We start from the raw sequence: 24,221 nt of genomic DNA, 5'->3' as shown, positions 1-24,221 counted from the left end.
GACAACTTTCCATATCTTGGATCGGTCATCACTGAAGATGCAAAGTGTTAAAAATAAATTCGAGCTAAACTGAGTAGAGGTCAAGCGATTGGGTCATCCCTGAAGAAATTGTTGACGAGTCACAACATCCCCATGGAAATGAAGATCAGACTTCTGCATGCCCTTGTGGTGGCCAGTTGCTGTGTTTGGTTGTGAAAGTTGAACCATCATGAAGAACGACGAGGCACGAATAAACGTCTTTTAAATTGACTTGGGCGGATATTACTGCGTGTATCGTGGAGTGAAAAGAAACAAATGAATGGGTTCTGGAGAAAGCTGTTGTTGAAAGAAAACTCAGAGGCGATGAGAAAAAATGGAACTTGTTTTGGAAAAGCAGATTATGCGAGGCACAATACCCGGTTCACGCGCGCGAGTAAGACCAACGATGACATGGATAGATAACATCAAAGCCTGGACGAGGCTCATGCTGGAACAGACAATGAGGATAACAGAAGACAGAAGTCTGTGGCGAAGGATTGCCCACGGTGCGGCCAGCCCTCGCATCGAGGATGGCCGAAGACAAGAACAATCAGAATTGTGACTTTTTAATTACAATCATTCTGGAAGCACACACTTTTTTTTGCGTGTCATAATGGTACATCGATATGTCTTGAAATGACCGTTTGCGTGCACCAGTAACCTTAAAGTGTTCTCACGCAAGACTTCCCCCGCCAACCAGTTCCACAGTGACCTCTCCTCGTTCCACGCGAACTCCGGCGTCGACGCCGAGGACAGAAAAATACCCGGCCCGGCCCTGCCCGGCCTCGCACAGAAGGAGTCGAGATGCAGCCCCCCCCCCTGCACTACAATGAGACATTATTCCGTGCAACCGCTCACAAAGGAGTTCAACACCCAACCCCACTATCACCCCTCTCTCCCTCTCCACCCCGCTCTCCATCGCGACCAACAACCAACCAATCAGCATCCTCCCCCCGCTCCACATCTTCACTCTCCCGCCACACAAAACTTCGAAGTCTTTTTTTTTTAACTGCGACGCTTAAGTGAGCTCCAACTTGATTTGGCAGATTAAGAGGATAAATCGTTTCCCTGAGCTCCAGTGAAGGCACGACGCGGCGAGCTCGTGCTTTCAAGAGCCGAGTGGACACGGGGACATTGGGGGGTTGCGCAGCAGTTTGCGTTTGTGGAGGGTGATTGACGAAACAGCTCGGATTGTGTCGTGCGAGGTCCGCCAAACGCAGCAGCTCTCGATCCTACAGTGGCCCTTTTCCTGTGCGCACTGCCACCCGGGATTGGCGGTGAACCCGTCTGCTGGAGGTGCGGGGCATGCGGGATGCGTGGGAATGGGGGCCGTGGGAACGAAGCCGCGAGCCCCGAAGTCAAGAGGTGAGCGTTCTTGCACACCGGCTCGCGTGCGTTCGACCCACCTACATACACGCACATACACGCACGCACATACATACATTGCACAGACATACATACATTCATGCGCAAACGTGTATGTGCACGCATATTTATACGCGCACTTGCAATGCAAAAACAAATCGCCGTTCTGCTCTCCCGGCATGACAGCTGAAACGAGAGTCACGTTTCGGAAGTCCCCTCGCCTTTATCCACTGAGCAGTATAAATGGATACAACCCACAGCCTGTCGGCAAGCCGCGTATGTTGGGGTAAAATGTGAGTTTTCGCACCTCTTCCAAGACGTCTGGCCAGCAGCGTGGAAGAGTAGGCAAAATACACCCTGAAAGGGCCTCTCCGGAGCTCCCTCGAGTAGAGACCCGTCCGCCAGCAGTAGCGCAAGCAAGCAATTGCAGGGCTGCTCCTTTGCCTTTTCGGCGAGATAGCGACGTCTCCGTTACCAATGAGCGTGGAAGCCTTTCGAAGGCGATTCGTCATTGAACTGCTGTGCCTTACTGACCGCTGCGGCATCAACAGCAAGGCTCTAACAAAGACGCCTATGAACCGTTCGCAATCAGTGCACATTATTCGCTCTGGCAAAACCATCCCAAATAAGGGCATTGACAAAGGAGGTCATATGAAAGCGGAAACAGCGTGGAGAGGAACGTTCTTCCAAGGGAACTGAGAGACCTGGAGATGAGCGCGTGAATCGGGTATCAAACGCAAATCAGAGACACCGGATTTACTGTTCAGAAAAGTAAGCGGGCTTGGGCAGGATGAGTGGTGTAGCCAAAGTAGGACGCGCGCCCGGGTGGACAACTCCTGCTGAGATGGAGCGAAGAGATCAACTCGCGTGCAAGCCGAAGACACACTGTGGTATCGCAGAACCGCGAGAGATGGCGACGTCGCGGCGAGGTCTTCATCGAGCAGTGGATATACCACGGCTCGTGACGCTGATGATGATGGACGTGAGCGGATGTAGAATCGGACAATTGCACCGCGAGAGAGAACCTAATTTATGACTTATTGTATCCAGGAAAGCTGCACTTGGGACTCGTTTCCAGGAGGGTCCTGCATTGTGTGTGTATGTTTTAGGATGATTTCAGGCCATTCACGAGTGTTTATTTATACAAGTGGGAGGAAACCGGAGCACCCGGAGACAACCCACGCGCTCAAGGTGGCAATACAACATCCCCGTACAGATGGGAAGAGATGACGATGTGTTCACTTGCTCTCCTGCCTTCTCCTGGCGAGCCAGGGCACGGGCACACCGACGCACACGTGATGACAGCTTCGCAACACTTGTGTGATCCACCAATCCTCGCCTCCACAATGCTCAATTACATGCCGCACGTAGCCACCGCCGCCGCACAGCAAGTGCATGTATTGACGTGCGGAGGCACAGACCGGAGCTCTGCTTATCCACGATGCTCCCACGGCAACGCATCATGAGTGCGAGCACGAAAGGGAGGATCGAGTCTGGGGTGCGAAACAGAGGTCGCAACCGGGTACCCGATACCCGTACCCTACCCGATACCCGGCTACCCGTACCCGGCCGGCTGGGTACGGGTACGGGGAGCCGTTTGCGACCCTGGTGCGGCCGGGTACGGGTACGGGTAGGCCGTGAGTCACCGGTGAGTAACCATTTGTCACTCATTTCGGGTAGAGTACGGGTAGGGAACGGCTACCCGTACCCGGCCGGGTACGGGTACCCATTTGCGACCCTGGTGCGGCCGGGTACGGGTACGGGTAAGGAAAACCCGTTTGCGACCTCTGGTGCGAAAGCAGCAGAGCCGTGCGGACCACCGGCCTGCCGGGACACAGTCCGCCCCGCCGCGCCGCACAATAAACAGCCGTGATCACCGGCCCGGGTTTAATTTGTCCAATAATTGATGATGGATTGACCGAGCAATGTCAAGGAATTCGCCTCCCATAGACTGGCTGCACCCCCCCCCCCCAACCACTGCCACACACCCAACCAAAGCCGTCTGTATCCAAGGCTCACGCACACTCACCAGCCCCACCGCACACTCTCACCCCCTCCGCACTTGCTCATTTAAAGTTGAATCTACATCTCTCCTTCGACGGCATCTCCTTTCCTTCGTTCGATCCACGCCACGCTCTCGTGCATTCAACCTTCCTCTCTTGAGTCACACCACTTCTTTCTGAAACACACCACTCCCCACGCCAGCCATTCTATCTATACCAGAACAACCTCTCCCCCACAATCTATCCAAGCTACACCCCCCCACCCACCTCGCCACAACCTTTTATAAGTCAGCCCCCCGCCCCTCCTCGCCGAAGCGTAAGACGCGAGTGGGGCGTGAGAGAGAGGAGGGCAAGAGAAAGAGAGAGGGCCAGGCAGAGGGCGAGAGACGTCCAGTTGCGAGCGGGTCACGGCCCCTTGGGAAAGTGAACGCGCCACAGCCGGAAATTAATGAAGCCCTTCGTGTTGCTACCAGGGTTACCACCTGTCCTGGTTTTACCAGGTATCTGTCCTGGGGAAATGGGGTATATGTCATGGGACATATGTAAGTTTTCCAAGGACTTTAAAAAGGTCAGGTTTTTGTCAGTTGAGTAATAACACACCACTCAAGACGATGCACGTACATGTAGTTTTCCCTCTCTTAGTGTATTGCGGGATGGTCTTCCGTTGTTTTTTTTTGTGCGCCAGAGGTGGCAATCACTGGTCATTATCAGGCGGGTGTTACATAATCTTTCACCTTTTTCGTTGCCATTAAACTAAACACGGAAGCAATGGACTGCGTGGGCAGCAGTACACAAGCCCGTGTAAATCCCCACGTTGGCAATTTACACTGGCTATAGCAGAACACAAATAATGATTAAAAGGTAACGTTTCAGACAATTGCCCTTCAGAATAGAGAGAAAGGGCAGAGAGTTTGTGTGACGTGTAGTGGTGCGGTAGGATACTGCCGCCACGTGTAGATCCAACTCACCCTTGCCAACTGAACTTGGTGTCTCGGTGGGTTTGCCTGAAAACGCTTTCATTGTGGTCAGACGATCACGTAAGTGCATTGAAACGAATGTAAGGATTCATTAAAGCCGAATGTGAGGAACATTTGATGGGATAAATATAGGCATTAATCTAGATGGAGAACGGATAAACCTTCTCAGAATTGCAAAATGATTAATATAGAAAAAGGACTGCAAAATAAAAGTGACGCTCAGCCAGTTCGCTAGTCTAGAATAAATAACTGTTGGTGGGTCACGACTACAAAGCAAAGCAGGATATATGTATGATGAAAACAATAAGACTAGCATATAATTATATTTTTTATCATTTGTATATTGGCAAAAAGGTCACACAGCTATAACTGCTCAACCTGAGCTATTCATACGTTGATACTTGCATCGCTTTTGTACTGTTCGCCTTTTGGCGTTTTCTAGTCAACAAAACTGGTGAGACAAGGCCACAAATAAGTCTATCTCTGGTGTAGGCTAATCAGATTCAAAGACAATGCGTACATTGCCAGAAAGTTTAAAGTCTTTTCTTATTTTTTTCATCAGAAGAATTTTTTTTAGTTCGTGCACATTACTCGCAGTGGCGATACGTTCTCTCCATCGCCTGCTATGCACGAGGTCGTGGCTTACATCTCGACCCTGACTCCTGAATATTTGGAGTTCACGCGTTCTTTCCCAGTGGTCGCACGGATGTTTCTCCAGGTCCTTAGGGTTTGCCCTCCATATTTATGCATTCAAATGATATGGCTACTATAAATTCCCAAATTCAAGCCACGTCCATGAGCTGTCGTGTGTGGCCAAATCGCCTCTGCAAAAAGAGATAATTCTGTAGCTCCGTGGGGTTTACCTGGTGAATAAAATCGTTTAGTGTATTAAATATGGATTAAAAAAACATTGACACTGACAAAGGAAACGGAACAACAGCTGAAAAGTGCACAAAAGAAGCGCGGAGAGATGCTTGCTGAGATTTGCACTGAGAGATGCTTGCTGGGATTTGCACTGAGAGACGGAAAAGGAACACATTGATCAAGGAACAAAGGCAAATTTAAGGACATCGTATTGGCTGGTGAAAAAAGTGAGTGGTCTTGTGAAGGACACGTCGCTTGAAAGAATGATAGCCGATGGACGAGACAGGTAATAGAATGGCAACCAAAAGAGAACACTGGCTCGAGAAGACGACCACCACGGAAATGGAGCGATGAGATCGGCGAATATTACTGAGCGAGAAGGGCTGTGTCATCGCCAGACCGCGAATAATGGCAATGGTGTGGTGAGGTCTTCAATCCAGCCGTGGATAGACCATGGCTGCTGATGATGTTGATTCGACCATGCATGCGTTTCTTCCTGAAACAAACGATGGAAATGTCACGTTTCTATGACGGGAGCCAGTCTCTCCACAGGACCACCTAACTGCTGGCTTCTCACAGAGTAGGGTGGTTATTTATTTATTTATTTTATCAACCCCGACTCGAGGACGGGTTGGGTCGACCTAAATCTACGCGAAATCATACGGAGTTGTCAGAATTTCACGCGTGTCTTCTTCGGAGGACGCATTCCAAATGGAAAGTGACAAAAATAAACAATTGAGAATTCGGCTCCGCGTGTGCTGCTCAACTATGCGTGATGGAACGCGCGCTTGGGTCTTGCATTCAGACTGCGGCTGGAGGGTAAGGGCGGGGGAGGGATAACAGTGGGGGTGAGGAGGAGAGGGGGGTGAGAGAGTGAGTGGGTTGGGTGGGTTCAGATTGTGGGGGAAGGGGGGAGTGTGGGGGGGGGCGAGCATCATTTAGCGAGAATAATTAGCAATCGGTATCATGCAGGTGCGCGTGTCGCTATGGGCTTAGTTGCCCGCGGCATCGTAATGCCAGCGAGTAATATGGTCAGGTGACACTGCTGAGGTCTGGTACACAAGAAAGTGGGTGCGGTGAGAGTGCGTCCTGAGTAATCGAGTGCGCACACGTGCAGTCCGCACGAGTGTGTGGGATTCTATTATGTATGTTTTTCTGAATTTTGCACATTCTACAATGGTTTTTTCTCCCCTTCCTATTACGCGGTACAATGGGGTGGAGCGGTGGCGCAGTGGTTAGCGTACTGCGCTGTGAAACTCGGCGTTCGATTTCCGACGACGGATGACAGGAGTTGCGAGTGATATCTGAACCGGTCCTTGGCACCCCTTTCACCAAGTACGGTTAAAAACAATCTCCATGATAAGCGTGGCGAGGTATTCATTAATTGGTGGATTGACAATGGCTGGAATAATAATATTGACAACAATATGCGCGTGTGTTGGCTCGTGGTGGGGAGCAGTGGTGTGCTACGAACCTGGTGATCCGAGTTCGATTCCCGCTCACGGCCAACACCGGTGACGATTATTTGAACCGGTCCTGGGCATCCCCTAGGTCAACTCAACCTCAATTGAGTACCGAGTGCTTTGTGGAAAGAAAACACCATTGCCACCAGGAAGACAAAGGCGGCCGGGCGTGGTGTCGACCAACCACCCCCTCGTGTGCCGTGCCGGCCTTTATAGGTGCTTGCTAACAGCACTTTCCCCAATAGTCTGTTAAGGCTACATGGGGGATCTTTGTCTTTTTTATATATGAAATTGGAGTGGATGGAGAAAATTCACGCGTACCGGGGGCTAAAGCTCGAAGCTGCACACGGGTACATCAATAATACACTTTTGTTTTGACATCTCCTGGCCACCTCGCAGTCCCAAGAGTAATCAATCTCCCAACTAAATGCGAGGCAGGCTGAAAACCTGCTGAACTTCCCAGATCTGACAAGGTCGGGCGCAGTCAGTGCGGTTTGGTCGTAGGCGTGACGCATGCGTATTGAAGTCAAATGAAGAGGGATTTGTTTCGGCGGGGAGGAGGTGAGAGGCAGAATGCAGAGCAGGGAGGCAGACGAGAGAGCACGCTAAAGTGAAGGTGGAAATGATGACAATTCAAAGAGACTAACAGTAAAGATAAGGCTTTGCACTTATGGTGGGCTTAGATGTCTCAGCAACTTTAAAGCGCCAACCATTTCGATTCCTTGCTGCAGCGTAGCCAATGGGATCCACACGAATCTGAAAACTAATTTTTTTTAGGAGAGTCTTGCATTAAAATAAATTGCGAATTCATTTTTCAAATTTGTGTTGCGATGTGTGTGGGTGGGAAATCGCAGTGACCCAAGAATACCCCCACCTCTCATACGATGTGACCGTCCGAAACGGACGGGTTTCACGAAGCCACGTGCGGTCACTACCATATCCAGCTCACCTCGCAAATTACAGAGATCTCGGCGTGATCCACCAACCCTTGGCTCCAAAGCGCTGGATCACTCCCGAGCCCCGCTCCGTCAGTGACGTCTGCTTTCCACGCCGTCGTGACGCCCGGTGGAGGGCGGTGACGTCGTGAATAGCGACTCCTCGAGTTCGATTCCTGAACAGGGCCAACATCGGTGGCGTATATGGAAATTGGCTCGAGGTCTCCCACAGGTCAACTTAGCCTCGAATGTGGTGCTTGCTAACAACACTCGACCCAACAGTCCATTACGTCTTCATACGGGGAGGGCTGGCTATCTTTGTGGTCTCGCTAATGTGCCCTTTAATGGAAGTGCGAATTCACACCTCACGTTGACTTTGTTGAATTGAAAACCGGGCTTCTTTCACAATGCTCGCGACACCACACTTGCACTGCACACACACGCAACGCGGATTTACCAATGTAATCGTGAGCGTCAGGCTGTTATTTCTAATGAAATATGTGATGAGGTGCCCCCCTCTCACACGGCGTACATTGGGCGTGGTGGCGCACATTTAACAGAGATCCAGCGTATTCGGAGGCAGGAGTTCGTGGATCACGAAGAGATGTGTGTCAAACTCCCTATCCTGCTATGAAACGAGGTGACAGAGGAGAAGGCAGTGAAGCTGAATCCCACTCACTCCCCCAGAACCCCACTCACTCCCTCCCCCATAACCCCACTCACTCCCTCCCCAGAACCCTACTCACTCCCTCCCCCAGCACCCCACTCACTCCCTCCCCAGAACCCCTCTCACTCCCTCCCCCAGAACCCCACTCACTCCCTCCCCCAGCACCCCACTCACTCCCTCCCCCAGAACCCCACTCACTCCCTCCCCCAGAACCCTACTCACTCCCTCCCCCAGCACCACACTCACTCCCTCCCCAGAACCCCACTCATTCCCTCTCCAGAACCCCACTCACTCCCTCCCCCAGAACCCCGCTCACTGCCTCCCCCAGAACCCCACTCACTCCCTGTCCCAGCACCTCACGCACTCCCTGCTCCAAGTCTACCACTTACTCCCCCAGCACCACACTCACTCCCTCCCCAGAACCCTACTCACTCCCTCCCCCAGCACCCCACTCACTCCCTCCCCCAGCACCCCACTCACTCCCTCCCCCAGAACCCCACTCACTCCCTCCCCCAGAACCCTACTCACTCCCTCCCCAGAACCCCACTCACTCCCTCCCCCAGAACCCCGCTCACTGCCTCCCCCAGAACCCCACTCACTCCCTGTCCCAGCACCCCACGCACTCCCTGCTCCAAGTCTACCACTTACTCCACCCCCTGATGGGAGACGTTATGGGATGAGGGACAAAAGAGCAGTGAGCGTTAAGATTCAGGCCGCTCTCTGGGACAGAGGCAGCTCGTTCGCTGCGTGAATGCCAATGAAGTTGGGACAGCACAGTTTGCACCCCCTCCTCCACCTCCCGCGACCCACCTCCCGCACCCGCCGCCTCCACCCCCAAGCCCCTGAGCGGCCCCACCTCTCCCCCTGCCTCTGCCACGAATAGGATCTGGCGCAGGCCTGCGGTGTCTGCGGAGTCCAGTGGCGCAATGTCTGCGTGCGCTGGAGAAGCGACGGCGTGATTTGTAGTTAGTAGGACAAGCGCAACGGCGCTTCGATTTATGAACTCAACCAGATGGCGTTGCATCGCATAAATACCGATTATTTTCACATGCTGGTTGTAATTGTACGGCTTTGTTGTTTATCCACTGCTGGATGCGGGCTCCTCATGGCAGTGCATGCTGGTCGTAGGGGTTATTCGACCATTCATCACCACGCTGATCAGTGCGGGTTGGTGAAGACGGACACTATAGACGTGGGGGTCTAGGAGTAGTGGACCATCACGCTGGGTGATGGCGCATTCTGCTGCTATTCACCAAGACTCGTGAGAAATCCAGGCCATGCCTATGCATGTAATGTGTGGGCTGCTCTTTTGAATTGTCCCCTGCGAACCACTGATATTTAACTTCAACCCGGGCCAAACAGATGGGCGAGCAATAAAACATCAAGTTAATCAACCTCCTGAATTAAGTCTGCTGGCCTTGGGCCTCACAGTGGGGAGATGTTCACGACCTCGCCTGCTATAGAGGAGGACCTGGGTTCGATCCCTGACCCTGACTCCTGTATATTTGGAGTTTGCATGCTTCTCTCCCCGTGGTCGCATGAATTTTTATCTAGGTCCTGCGGTTTTCCCTTCGACATTTAGAAACACGCTTTATACATTTCCACATGATAAGCCACTTCGTTGAACTATCACTTGTGGCCAGGTCGCTTCTGAAAAAAGTGATATATAGTTCAGTGGGCCCTACCTGGTATACACAAATAGTAAATAAATAGTGACGTGCCGTGTAGATTTATAACGAATTAGGGGAAGGGGTTATGAGGGTAGATGGTGGCCTTTCCGTCGCTGCAATGTACATGTACTGCCCGTTCGTCAATCCACTGCTGGATGAGGGCTTCCCCACGCCTCGCGGCTCGTGAGGGTTGTTTGAGCACATTTCACTTTTCTCACGGCATTTTGTTGTGAGTGCATAATTTCAGCAGCATTTGTTTCAACACAAACAAACACTGGACTGATTTTGACACACACTGTCTCATCAGTCGGGCTGATTAGTTATGTTTGAATCTCTGCTGAGCGTCTGATGGGATCGGGCTCATCCGAGGCGATTTGGTCACACTTAGGCTGTGGGGATGATAACATCAAATGCCCGCCCGCCTATCCAGACCAAAAAACACCCCCGACAATGTGGAGACATTTTACGAGCACCCCTTGACTGCCGACACAATAGCGCGCCTGTCTTACGGCCCAGCGGCTGCTCTCGTGTGTGCAGGAATATAGACTCGCCGCGCTTTATGAACGTGAACTTAGCAAGCAAATGCCAATCCGTCTCCGCTCCTGCGAGCAGACGGAGTGGTAATGCGTCCTCTATTCAGCCAGGCGAAAGACCATTGAGATTTATTATCTTTTGGCTTGGGAAAACACGTGTGGAGTGATACGAGTCTACATTCAATGCAGTGGATTGACATGGGGTTGTAAATTATTACCGTTAATTTTACATTTTAAACGGAGCTGGCCCAGGTGGTGCTCCATCAGATCGTGTTGACTCGCAAAGGGGAAGATTGTGAGTTCAAACTCTCGTCGAGAGTCAAACTCAACTCAGCCCCATCATCTCTCCGTGGTCGGTAAAAAAAATTGTGCCACCTTTGGGGAAGTATAACGTGGATTTCCTATGGCTAAAGCCTGGTTCCTGCCGTATGAGTGCGGAATGTCCACCACTGGATCAAGACCACCAACAAACATGACCATCCCCCAAGACTCGCTTGGAAATACGAGGCCACTTTGAATTTTAAATGTTTCTCATTACGGCACGCCCCCAGTTACATGTGTTTTGCTGTTACCAGGTTGCAATGGTGTAACCAGGTGTCCGTCGATTAATGAGAATGTATTACCCAATGGGTTAAACCTGTGCCAAAATAAAACCTTCAACCCAAAATTGCAACGAACGATGCGTGACTCTGAACATGTCGAGGGTGCGCGTCTTTCATGTGCCCACTGCGTAAATGTTCCCGCATTGTCGGGGGCCCGTTTTACGCATGAAAGGCGCTATAAATATGAGCACGATTATGATGTTCAGCCAACACCGTCCCGCGCGTGCATCGCATGCAACAACCAGGACCGCCGGAGGCGTTGCGCTCACAAGACGCTCGCACTGCCGCAGACTGTGTTTTTAGCCAATGGATCAATTGATGGCCCCGACGCCATCCGAGGAGTAACTTCTCAAAAGATGACCTTGGTGCGATTCAGCGAGGCGCGCTGTGAGTGATCGCGTCTATTGTGAGCAACTGGGACCACGAGCAGAGTTTAATCGCCCGTTACGACCATATACCGCATCCAGCCTTGCAGACTGAGACCACGCATTAATCACCGATAGGAGGAGGGGGGAACGAGGAAGAGTACGACGAGGAGCATTGTGGTGGTGGTGGAGGAGAATGTTTCCTGCATACTGGTCTAGATTCTGCCTGTGACAGCCGGGGGGTGGGGGGTAATGGAACGAATGAATTTAATTTCTTATGCAAATTTGAACTTCGCACTAAGCACCCGTGTAATCTGCGCACAATGTGCGCCCTGATGGGGGTCGTTTATTTTAAGCCACTTTACATGCGCGAAACGCTTCAATTGCGGATGTCCACGAGCGCCTGAATGGATGTAAATATCTGGCCGAGTGAAAACGGGAAAGGAGATAAAGCGGTAGAAAAGAGAACAACCAATCAACCACCTCAAATACACATCGTGTGGTCGCCTTGTGCGTGACCACGGACATGGTGAATGCGTCTCCATGAGACAGAATGCCTCCACGTCGGGGAATTACGCGTGTGCGCGTTGGCGGGTGACTTTGACGTCGCCTTGCATGGCGCGTGACTCTCGCCCACAGATTCCAGGAGGCGCAGGGACGATGTGAGACCCCGTATCTCGGCCCCGCTGGCCTTCCTCTCCTCGCTCCCCGTGAGCGCCGAGGCCACCCCTCTCCAACCCGCATCCCCGGGTAGTGGAGGGACCCCTCCGAGTTGCGGACCCTGCGCTCGCCCCCTGTCCACTCCCGAGCCCAGCAGCACAACTCGGGATGACTTCGACGGCGACGGCGCTTATGACGGAGACGGCGACGATGATGACTGCGATGACGATGACTGCGACGATGATGACGACGACGACGATGATGATGATGAAGAAGACAGCGGTGGGGGTCCCAGATCGTTGTTGGGGGACCTCCTATCCTCCACCGAGCGCATCCCAGACGCGGTATGGACGCGCGTGTTCGCCCTCCTGCGCGCGCGCGACCTGTGCGCGTGTGCGCGCGTCTGCAGCCGCTGGCACCGCCTGGCCTGGCAGCCGGCACTGTGGTGCCACGTGGCCCTGGACGGGACTGTGCCGAATGCGGACCAGGCCCTGGAGGCCATCGCTGCGAACCTACGGGGCGCGGACGGGGAGGGCTTTGCGCCCGCGGACTCCGCTCCGCTCCGCACCCGTGGCCGAGCCGTGGTCCCGGCACCGCTGAGCGAAGCGTCGGTGGCGGCGCGCGGTGCGGGCAGGAGAGCGAGCTCCCACGACGCGTACGGAGCGGTCATCAGGGCCTGGCCCGACGAGACGCGGCGAGGGGGCCAAGGGGGGGAACTGTCCCCTAACTGGAGCTCGGCGACTTTGGGCGGCTTTTACCGAAACTCGGCGCACACCCTCACCATGCCTCGCAAGAGCACCGGCGTACGGAGGAACTTCAGCCACGGGGACTTCTCTTGTTGTGGGGACTCGAGATTCAACAACAAAAGCAATGCCACCACCGGTCCGACTACTGCCACCACCAACACAATCACCACCGCCGCCTTCGCAACTGCATCCGCCACGCTGCAGAGCCGCAGGCGCCGAGTAAACCACGGAGACTCCCTCTCCCTGAGCTCCCCTCCAGAGCACAGGGGCTGGGACTGTTGGACGCGGGGCAGCAGCGATCGGTGGCTTCCCCGGGTGTCCGCCCACCTCGGCGACGAGGAGGCGTGGAACGACACGGCCGCGTGGAGCGCCCGCCAAGAGCTGGCGCTGAGCGGCCCGCGGGTGCTGGTCCTAAGCGGGTGCGCGTCGCTCACGGACGCGGGGCTGCGAACCGTGGCCTCGAGGTGCAGCGACCTGCGCCGCCTGGAGGTGTCGGGCTGCGGCGGCATTACGGAGGAGGGACTGCGGGAGGTGGTGCTGCAGTGCCGGAGCCTGCACCATCTCGACGCTTCTGGTAACGGGGGATGTCGTAACTTTAATAAGCATCAGCTCTTAATTTCAGCCGGAGCTGTCCGGGGCTGAGCACCTGGAAATATTTTTGGCGAGGTCCCGGGGGGTGGGGGTTTGGGCTGGTGGTTGGGTCACCCCAGAAATATTGCATGAGAAATTAAGTTCTGATCATCATCATTATATCTCGCTTAACCGCAATGGTCGTGGGGGTGCCACTGATGCCTTGTCTGTTAACTCCCTACACTTTTTTTCCTAACCTTCGCAGTCTTTGTTAGGTGCTGTGACGACTTCTCTGTTCATGTTGTCGGATTTTTTATCCAATTTAATCTATGGTGTTTCGTGCAGATTCTGACTGATCCTCTCTATCTCTGTGGCCCCTATCTATCTGTTATGAAGGGCCATTGACCGAAACGTCGCCTATTATAAATTTTCCTTTTCAGATATAGCCGTGTTTTCTAGTGGCCATCTCGTAGCTCATGCCTACAACGCTTGGTATTCCCAGGAAGTTACCCATCCAAGTACAGTACTAACCAGGCTCAACCGCCTGCTTAGCTTCCGAGATCTGACGAGATCCGATACATTCATGATCTGAATGGTTCCTACCGTGATGCGCAGAGGTGGAGAGCGGGTGTTTAGGTCATCGCTTCCACACGTGGCAGGATAAACTGATACGTGTGGATGCCCTAACTGTTCGTTGCAATTAAATAATGTGTTTGCATGGCGGCTTTTACCCTGTTTATTGCACTGTGTGAATATAGAATGTGTTAGGTGAGTGAACATTTACACACTGGGAGCTGATAAAAGAAACAACGCTCCCGCTTATTGTATGACAGTGATTTAGATTAAATAAATGCATGGTATATAATAATAGAATAGACATATCACTCATGCTAAATTGCTTAAACATTAATTGGCCACCTAATGCAACACTTTCCTATGAATGACACAATCACCTTTTGAAAGAGACATCTTGCCTCAATGGGCTCTCGCCTACGTATAGAGGTCATCTGCTTTCCCGATCAGTTTATCTATGAAGTTCGAAATCCTCTTTCGTTCGAAATCCTCTTCCGTTCGCTCCAGACTGCCCTTGCGTCTGCGGCCTGGGCCTCCACACCAGGGCCGACCACATGGCCCTGAGGGCGCTGCCAGCCGTTTCCTGCGGCGCCTCCCTCTCGCTACGGCGCCTGGACCTGAGCGGCTGCCCTTCCCTGGAGGCGGCTGCCCTGCGCTCCCTGGCCGTGCACTGCCCGAACCTCACGCACCTCTACGTGCGGCGGTGCCCCGCTCTGGGCGACGGCGCGCTGCGCGCACTCGCCAGGGGCTGCCCTCGCCTGCGCGCCATCAGCTTCAGCGACTGCCCTTTGCCGTCCGACCTGGGGTTGCGGGAGGTGGCCGCCGCGCTGGGCGCCCGCCTGGCTTACCTGGGCGCGGCACACTGCGGCCGCATCACGGACGGCGGCGTGCGCCACCTGGGCCAGAGGTGCCCGGCGCTACGCTACGTGAACGTGCGCGGCTGCGAGGCGGTGACGGACGCCGGGGTGGGATCTCTGGCCCGCGGCTGCCTGGCGCTGGCCGCGCTCGACGTGGGCTCCTGCCCGCGAGTCTCCGACCTGGCGCTCGTCACGCTGGCGGCCAGGCAGCCCGGCTTGCGCTGCGTGGGTCTTCGCGGCTGCGGAGCCGTGAGCGGCGCGGGGCTGCGCGCTCTGGCCGACGGCTGCCCGCAGCTGCGGCGCCTCTCCGTGCAGGGCTGCGACGAGTTGAGCGCGGAGTCGCTGCGCTATGTGCGGCGGCGGTGCCCGGCCTGCGTCATCGAGCACACGAACCCCGACTTTGAGTCGTGATGCGTGGAGGGGGAGGTTGCGTGTGGCACGGTTTTGAGAGACACGGGGGGTCCTGTGCCTCTCGCCGCAACCCGTGTGGAGATGTTGGGATGGACTGGAGAGGGAGTGCTGTGCCCGGTGCGTGCTGTTGGCGAGCGCGTGTTGAGGCCGTGTCACGCGATGGGAATTTCTCCCAATCGCACTTTGTTCGCCCGGATAACCTTCCCCCGCTATGGCAGATCTTCTCCCGCATGATTGGCTCACCATCGGTCCTGTGCGCTGACAAAATTTGGAGCAGATTGAGCCCTAACTCTTGTGAGAACATGAGGACATAGAACTCTATTCCAAACCCCCCTCCCTTGGTGCTTTCATCGCACACAACTGCAAGGGACATGGGCGTTCATACGATTATGCATGTGCACATCTTGGGTTGTGAAAGAGATGTCGTACTCACTGAAAAATACGTTTCTTTTATAACCTCTTTAACAATAAAAAAACATCACGTCAGTAAGCTGTTGTGGCATCATGGCGAGTCTGTGCCAGGCTAGGTGCCCTTTGAGGTCGCGTGAAGTGACAAAGACTCGCTGGCATGTGGTCACGGGATTGACCCCGGTGTTAAAGAGTAAAACTGGCTGTAAGGTGACTGGCAGATGCACCACGCCTACCACCCACACACATTTGCATGCACACGAATATCTCTGCACTCACTCAACTGCACACACTCTCCATCTTGAGGTGATGGACATAGACACGTGTAACTAACCCACTTTATATTTGAAATATCATCAAGCATACTGCCTGCCTATACACATATATTATTTTCACTAAGCTCCTTTGAATTTGACAGCTGTGAAATGATATCCGACTTGAAGTAATGGGATGTAATTCAGACGACACGGGCACGGGTGGGAAAATCTTTAATTTTATTGAACGTTCTGAAGTCACAAGCTGCACTCCATCTATTAATTACATCTCTGCAATGGAATCATCCGTGATATTTTTGTATAATTCTCACGAAGGATGGCTGTGGTTTTATGAGTCGCGAAACAATACTGTTAATTCTGTGCAGTATTTTAGAGTATGTTTTTATCTCAGAAAGGCCAGCTACTGTCGTTGTTATCCGAGGGAGATTAATGGCATTAATAATATACATGTACAAGGATCATCGTTAACATAACATACACGTACTGTATATCATTTTCGGGTACCTTTTCAGTTGATACTAATGTTTTAGAGGATATTATTACTACGTAGCTTCAACATATGTCCATACAGTGTTGTTCGTATGTCTTAAATTTAGATGTTACACGTGACGTACACACGTGCGTGGATGGCAAGCGATGTTAGTTTAAATGTAACCCACTGTTGGATGAAGGCCTCCCCACGCCGTGCGTCAGTCATGGGTCAAATCTGGCCATACTTCACCAAGCTGGTCAACAATGATTGCTGAAGGAAGACGCAGAACTTTGTTGGGCTGTCACTCGCGCTACTGATTATATCAGTGGAAATTACTCACGTCAGAGCGGTTCAGTCAAATAATTGAATTAACACGTACGCTTCCGTTCAATATCTGCACGTAAAAAAACGAGGTATATATTTTAGCCGATTGGCCTATTGGTCTATCGAACTGATGTCCACGAACAGCATTTGTTTAAGCACACAATCTGTGGAGCGATACTCTGTTCTTCTGTGGCTTATCGGTAGAGTCAGGCGTGCTCAACAAATGCTGCTGGATGGAAGCTGAATCTGATTCATGCGTTACTTATTTATTGTATGCATCATAGTTAAACAAAATCAATGTTATATGCAACACAGGCGTTTTGAATACTACACACTGCCGTATAAATAGCTAACAGTGGTACGTTGAACATGTTCCCGTTGAAAGCACCGATTACGGATGCTTATTTTATGCAGCCACCGAGAATGAGATACGCAGTTTATATGCTAATGGAAACAATGCAATTCATTAGCTGGTCATATAACAGTGAAGGTGTTAATTAGGGGTGTAACGATTCATTAATCTAACTCCTCACCCTCGTTCGATTTAGTGTCGTTTTTGTCGTCTCGTTAATATTTCTCTTAGTTGCTCTCTCGTTTGCAGTTTAACTCGCTCCATTAGCCTAAATGTAACAACGACAATTATTTTCTATAATCTAAAAGTATCGATTTTTAGACGTGGAGAAATTCGACGCGTGTATCGCGAGACTTAAAAAATCGCTTGTTAATCGATGATTCTTGCATCGCAACATTCGCAGCAACGAGATTGCTGAGGCTTGCGTCACGTGACAGTGAAGGATGACAACGGCTTTGAGCAGGCATTCATCCAGTCGTGGATAGATAATGACTGGTGATATGTTGTGACATTTATACAATAAAACGGCTAATCTGGTATGTGTCCGGAGATCTCCTTCTACTCGACCATTGCCATCCATTTTAACCATTGAGTTATTTGAAAATAAAATCATTTGTAGTCTTTGCTTATCTAACATTTACAATGACCCTGCACGTGATTGTAGGCAATATTTCTTTATAAACATACAACGGACAGGTAAGTGTACATACCGTTGGTGTCTCTTTTGTAATTGTTATATTGGCCTCGTGAACCTAGCGTTTAACGCAATCGTGTTAGATGTGTATTATTACGGTATATTATGCTCAACAAATACTGGCTCGTGTTGTGTAATTAAAATTAATCAGACGTATCATCTTAGAAGCATCACATCACTGGTGAGTGAATAAACTCCCTAGAAGTAAGAATGGATTACCATTCATCTCAACGGGCTGCCAACGAGTGTAATACGAATGCATAGTGGGTAATGCACATGGCAGATTAAATGCAAATACAAGCGTCTACGGGGTGGAGCGGTGGCACAGTGGTTAGCACACCGCACTATGAACACAGATTACCGCCTACGGATAACATCAGTGGCGTGTGACGTTTTGACTGATCCCGAGACAACTGGCCAGTGCGGTGAAGTAAGGTCGAAAAACGCCCGAGAGCGACCATGGCGTTCAGCAATGGATTGGCAAAGGACCACACACTAGTATTTGTCTTTTGATGAGCAATATACACATGACAGATGTGAGCTTTCGCTCGTTTAAATATAGATGCACGCTTCGCCTTATCAGGCCAGGCATACAAGTGCAAATTTATGTAAAAATGGAGAGTATGGGGGCTTCCTGTGGCGAGATGTTAACTCCCTACCGACTATACAGGAGATCGTGGGTTCGATCCAGGGCCTGACGCCTGTATATTTGGAGTTTGTATGTTTTCCCCGTGGTCGCGTGGATTTCTCTCCGGATCCTCTGGGGTTTCCCTCCAAATTTAGAATCAACATCACGCATTTAGAGTATTTGGCTGCTATATATCTGCACATGATAAGCCACTTTGTTGAGCGATCGATTGTGGCCAGATCGCTTCTGAAAAAATGGCTGTATAGCTCAGTGTTCCTTACCTGCTAAAATAAAAAAATATATATAGTTTAATAGTTTATATCCGTGACTTCCTTAGTGACCCGAAGGAAATCACAATTGCCCTGTTCTCAACCACCGTGTCCCATCAAGACCCGTTCTGAACCACGCTCTCCCATCACCACAACCGTTAAAGGTCTCTCGCGAGTGGCTGACCTTATATTTGGGCGATGTGAAGTTTTATGTGTATAATTGGACATATTAAAACATACATTGCGCATCATACATCAAATCGGACGTGTATATTGCACACAGGCTGCTTGAAATGGAGGGAGGATATAATTCACAATTAGATAAATTATTGTGATTTCGTTGGGACGAACATTTGTTACTATCATCATCAGTCATGTTCTATCTACTGTTGAATGAAGGCTTTCCCAAGCCTGTGACAAACATTTTGAGCGATGTTTACGCACCGGCCCATCTCATTTACGGTTAATTCGACCAAGGAAGGACCGGTTTGTATAATCACCGTCGCTGTGAATCGAATTCAGGTCACGGGGTTCACACACATACACCGTCAAATGCGTACATGCGTGCATGCTTAACTTAGAGTGTTGAATACAATGGCGGTCGGCTACGGTTCAGACCATATACATATTTAAATCTCTTTCGTAAGTGTTGCGTATTAAAAAAATATTCGATAATTTAGAAAATATTTGCTTTTGTAATTGCCTTCGTAATTGCTTCATTATCTGATGCTGTCGTTAATGCATTGTACTGGGGGGTGTCCTTGTATACCATCACCACAATGCCTTAAATGTAATTAATAAATACAACCCTTATTGAGAGCAGTCTGTCGAGGAGATGGATCGATGAAATCAGCTCGTGTGCAGGTGTGACGGGGATTCTGCCATCGCAGGATCGTGACAAATGTCGACGGCTTGGGGAGGCCTACATCCAGCAGTGGATTGATCATGGCTCGTAATAATGGAACCCCTTTTAACCCTTCACGATTACGAGCGCTGCCCGACAGAGGATGTCAAGCGCGCTCTGTTGAGATTTTGTTGTACAAATGTAAGCAGGCGCTTTACGCGTGAATACATTCTCGATTATGAAGGTCAATCCAGAGCAGCATGTGCCCCTTGCTGTGTGAACCTCACGGCAGCGGTGGTAAGATGCATCTGATGAGAGCGCCGCGACATACCCCCAGATGTCTAGCGATGTATGCATTTGCTCTACGGTGGCGACACTTTGCTTCCACGTGCATTATCAGGACCACATTTTTTTTACGATTAGGGGCCGTCCATAAATGACGTCACGCACCTAGGGGGGGGGGGGTCAGACATTTGTGACGATGTGTGACGAGGCGGGGGGGGGGGTGAGAAATGTGACGTCACATCAAAATGCGCAACTTTAAATAAATATGGACAACACGTTCTACTTAATTAAATATAGTTTTTAATAAATGTTTTCTCCTACAACATCAGAAGTGCAGCGCCACATTAAATACACACACTACAATGACAATAGTTTAAAGCGATTTAAAGCATGTTTTATATTTTTGGGGGGGGGGGGGGGGGGAGAGCTTTGTGACGTCATATTTGACGGGGGGTTTGACTTTTGGTGACGCCGTGTGACGAGGGGGGGGGGGTGTCAAAAATCGTCAGAAATCGCGTGACGTCATTTATGGACGGCCCCTTATGATGTAATTGCTTTGCTCGCGCCGCTGCTGGTAGAAGGGTACGCCATTGGAGGGAACCATATTGAGCCCCTGTAAATTTTACAGTATTTGGCCTACTCTTTCACGCTCACGAGACGTCTCGGCAGAGGTGGGAGCACCCACACCTTACCCACCACTAAAGTCGTCAAACAGCTTCTCATTTTAGTTCAACGTCCTGGAATCTTTCACGTCCGATGCTGTTTCTGCAGCCACATCTCCCTATAATTCATTTGCTCTCATATTCTTCAGGTGTTGCAAAGTCGACACCAGGCACACCGGGTATGCTCTTACAGGTTCATCATCACGAAAGCCACCATCTGGCGTCAGGTCTTCCTTTGGTCGCAGACCTCTGGGTGCCACTCCAGTGCTTGTCTCGTAACATCGTCCAACCACCACCCTGCACCAGAGGTCGCAATCGGGTTTTGATTCCTTACCCGTACCCGGCCGTACCCGTACCCTACCCGTACCCGGCCGGGTAGGGTACGGGTATCGGGTACCCGATTGCGACCTCTGGGATGAAGCCATGTTGCAGGCGCGGGTGGGTGGATTCTAGGAACTTGAATTGTGAGAAGAGACAAGACGTTGGGAAATGAGTGACAAACAGTTACTCATGAGTGACTCACGGCCTACCCGTACCCGGCCGCACCAGGGTCGCAAACGGGTACCCGTACCCGTAGCCGGGTATCGGGTAGGGTACGGGTATCGGGTAGGCAGTTGCGACCTCTGCCATGCACACGTGTCTCCCCACCCCCACTCGTCACAACATCCTGATTACACCTCTGTTGCTTTACTCCCACGCTCTATTCACAACTATCAAGTCGCTCCACTGTTTCTAGTATAACATCCACAGAACACGCTCCCCGCCTGTTATACAGTCTGCAGGTTGATTGTATGAATCGTCACAGTGGGTGATTCATGCAAGCGGAAATTGGATGTTGCTGAGATTGACCAACTAAGTGGAATGCACTTACGGTGTTTGATGCGGCGGGTATGATTAGCGTCGTGTGCGCGCGGGGTTAGTCGTGACTCATCGGTGCAGCGCATCAGGCTTTTCCTGCGGACCAGAAAATAATACGACGAACATCAAATAAGTTAACATTTTAAACAAAAAGCAGAATATGTATATTGGGTACATCCTCAGATGCGTCCTCTTGTCTAACACCGTTTTGAGACTAGGCTCAAAAGAAAGCTGTTTCTGGTGTGGACCAATCAGTTTCAAAGACAATGCATATATTATCAGAGGATCTTTTTGTTTGCATTCTGACCACAAGTATTGTGGTTAATGCAGACATGATTCCTTGTAAAAGGTTTCAGTTTGGTGTTTTAACATTTTATTTTGTGCTTAGTCGAGTCGTAAGTTGAGAGGAATCTGACCTGAGTACTAGATTAATTGAGGGCTGTTGGAGTTGAGAGCTACTTCAGTTGAGGGCTAATGGAGTTGAATGCTGGTTGAGTTGGGGGGCTGGTTGAGTTGAATACTTGTTGATTTGAATGCTGGTTGGGTTGAGGGCCGGTTGGGTTGAGGGCCAGTTGAATTGTGTTGGCTGTTAATGTTTGTCGCGTGTTTTAACGCGCGCCGCAGCTGGGTTGCGCTGTCCTCTTCCTGCAATCCTGGCCGTGGGCGCTTTGGCCAGGAGTTGCCTTTTCATATTGGAGCCGCATTATCGTGAGCCAAAGCGCCCTGGCGTTAGAGATTATTGTAAGAGATTTATACAGAACAATGGTAACAAAGTCGCTTGTTCGTGACCTCATTTTGTTGGTTTTGAGCCTCGGTAGCCTCACTCGCCCACGCATCTCTCGTGGCCCGTGGTGCACGCCAAAGAGGGAGGTGCATTTATTTGGACAGTGTTATTATTATTACTCTCCCCATTATAGCTCATGAAGCATTGGGATTGGTAGGTTCCACCCGGAGTGGCAAATGCTACGACTGTGTGTCCTCCCCCCGCACCTCCGATTAACACGGTTGGCCACATACGGTGCGAAAGAAGTTCAACAAACTTACATACTTTTCGATTTAAAACTTTCGTGACTGCAGGGATTCATCTTCTTGGTTCTTTCGGTAAAGTCACGTAGAATGGAAATCATAAAATAATAAAAATAAAACATAATAAAATTATCACGACGTTTCGGCCACAACGCAAGCAGCCGTCCTCAGGTGGAGAACAGGTCTGTTCAGACTCTGTCTTTTCGACAGACCTGTTCTCCACCTGAGGACGGCTGCTTGCGTTGTGGCCGAAACGTGAAAATTATTTTATTTCCATTATTTATTATTTCCATTCTACGTGACTTTACCGAAAGAACCAAGAAGATGAAACTTACATACTGTTGTAGCCTTCACAAAGAGCATAAATCATAGGCTATCGTATATTCTATATGTTATATAAATACCTCATTTCTACGTTAATATCCTGTAGATGTTCAATATCGCATTTCCAAACCAAAACGATAATCTCTGTCAAACGTACTACGATACCCTTCTTTGACATTTTTCTCATAAGCAGCTGCCACGGTCACCATATATATTTGTGATATAGAGATAAAATGCTTCAAGAAAATCATTGGTAGCATTGGCCACACTAGGTGGTACCGATAAGTTATTTTACAGCAATGGCCCAATGACCTTTACACACTTTAATTGCTCTCACTTGTGCCTGGTACGGTGCTGACTTTCTCTTCCCTATGTTTATCTTTATCCTTAAGTTCACAATGCCATCGGTTCACGTCTCTCTTGGCCCCTGCAGCCTCTCTATATAATAATGTACAGCCCTTTGTCAATCCATTATTGGATGAAGGCCTTGCCACGCCGATCAGGTCGTAGGGTTTATGTGACCATACTTCACCACACTGATCTGAACGGGTTAGTATAGGAGGCAAGGGCTATATGAGCGATCAGTCGCCACATTTTATTGGACTAGGAATCGAAATCAAATTTCAAGATTGCAGTGCATCAACCACTGCGCCACCACTCGACCACCTCATTGAAAATCTTAAAATGTTTTAAGAAATAACCTCCTCTCCTCCAAACCCCCTGGGTGTCTGTCCTTCTGATGGTTGTGCCTGGAGACGGGGCACATTTAAAAGCTTAATGGATACAAATTGTATTGTATGTTTGTGGTCATGTGGATATCCTGGTACCTGTCGTGAGAATGAAAAATTTCCAGCATTTTTTCAAGGTAGCCAATGGACATGGGTGTTGCCCTAATGCTTATCTGAGAAAAACATATTTTTTGATGACATCAGACATAGATGGAAATTGGTTTGAGAAATATTTCATGGAAAGATTGGTGGTGGCTCGTTGTGAAAGGGGCCGGCCAGCAAGAGCATGGAATGATTGTGAGTACTCAAACCCTACAATGGACTGAGAAGACATCTGAAACATCTGCTAGGATATCACTAATGTTAAGATTGAAATACATGGATTTAACATAAAAATGCAACTTATACTATAATTATGAACGATAAAATATGAATCACAGAATTGCAAGTTTTCTTTCAGACTGCTGATTTCGTGAATTGAGACTAAGCTGGTGTGGCAAGTGGAACAATTATTGAAAAGTCATGGCTAGAAATGTCCTACAATACTGCTCACAGGTTTAAAAACTAAATAATTGCTTCATCTAAATTAACGTGTATAAAAAGGTGACTGGTAAAGTTGCTAGAAGGAATGACAGCAGAGGGTCAATAACAATGACGGAGTGGCAGCCAAAGAATGGAATGCATATAAACGGGCATTCGCCGAGATGAGCTATGAAATAAGGTCGTGCGCAGTTGCAAGGTGGATTATATCACAGAATTGTGAGAGATGGGGATGGCTTGGAAAGGCCTTCGT

The 24,221-nt window shown here is 50.3% G+C and overlaps 1 protein-coding gene across 1 annotated transcript; it reads left to right on the top strand.

The window, feature by feature from the left end:
- The first annotated feature begins 1,035 nt into the window (after positions 1 to 1,035).
- Positions 1,036 to 19,499, top strand: LOC133346013 (F-box/LRR-repeat protein 7-like). The gene is made up of 3 exons (XM_061557260.1): positions 1,036 to 1,383; positions 12,102 to 13,442; positions 14,519 to 19,499. The coding sequence occupies exons 1-3, from the start codon at positions 1,341 to 1,343 to the stop codon at positions 15,277 to 15,279; spliced, it is 2,145 nt and encodes a 714-aa protein (XP_061413244.1). The 5' UTR covers positions 1,036 to 1,340; the 3' UTR covers positions 15,280 to 19,499.
- Positions 19,500 to 24,221: the final 4,722 nt, after the last annotated feature.

The sequence above is a fragment of the Lethenteron reissneri genome, chromosome 23 (assembly GCF_015708825.2).
Source record: "Lethenteron reissneri isolate LAM-NWPU_2019-01 chromosome 23, ASM1570882v1, whole genome shotgun sequence".
In the NCBI taxonomy this organism is placed as follows: domain Eukaryota; kingdom Metazoa; phylum Chordata; class Hyperoartia; order Petromyzontiformes; family Petromyzontidae; genus Lethenteron; species Lethenteron reissneri.
This window is presented reverse-complemented; position numbering and strand designations above follow the sequence as displayed.

Coding starts and splice junctions, on each gene's coding strand:
- LOC133346013 (XM_061557260.1), top strand. CDS start 1,341: ATGGGGGCCGTGGGAACGAAGCCGCGAGCCCCGAAGTCAAGAG. Junction 1,384..12,101: donor GCGAGCCCCGAAGTCAAGAG/GTGAGCGTTCTT, acceptor TCTCGCCCACAG/ATTCCAGGAGGCGCAGGGAC. Junction 13,443..14,518: donor GCACCATCTCGACGCTTCTG/GTAACGGGGGAT, acceptor CGTTCGCTCCAG/ACTGCCCTTGCGTCTGCGGC.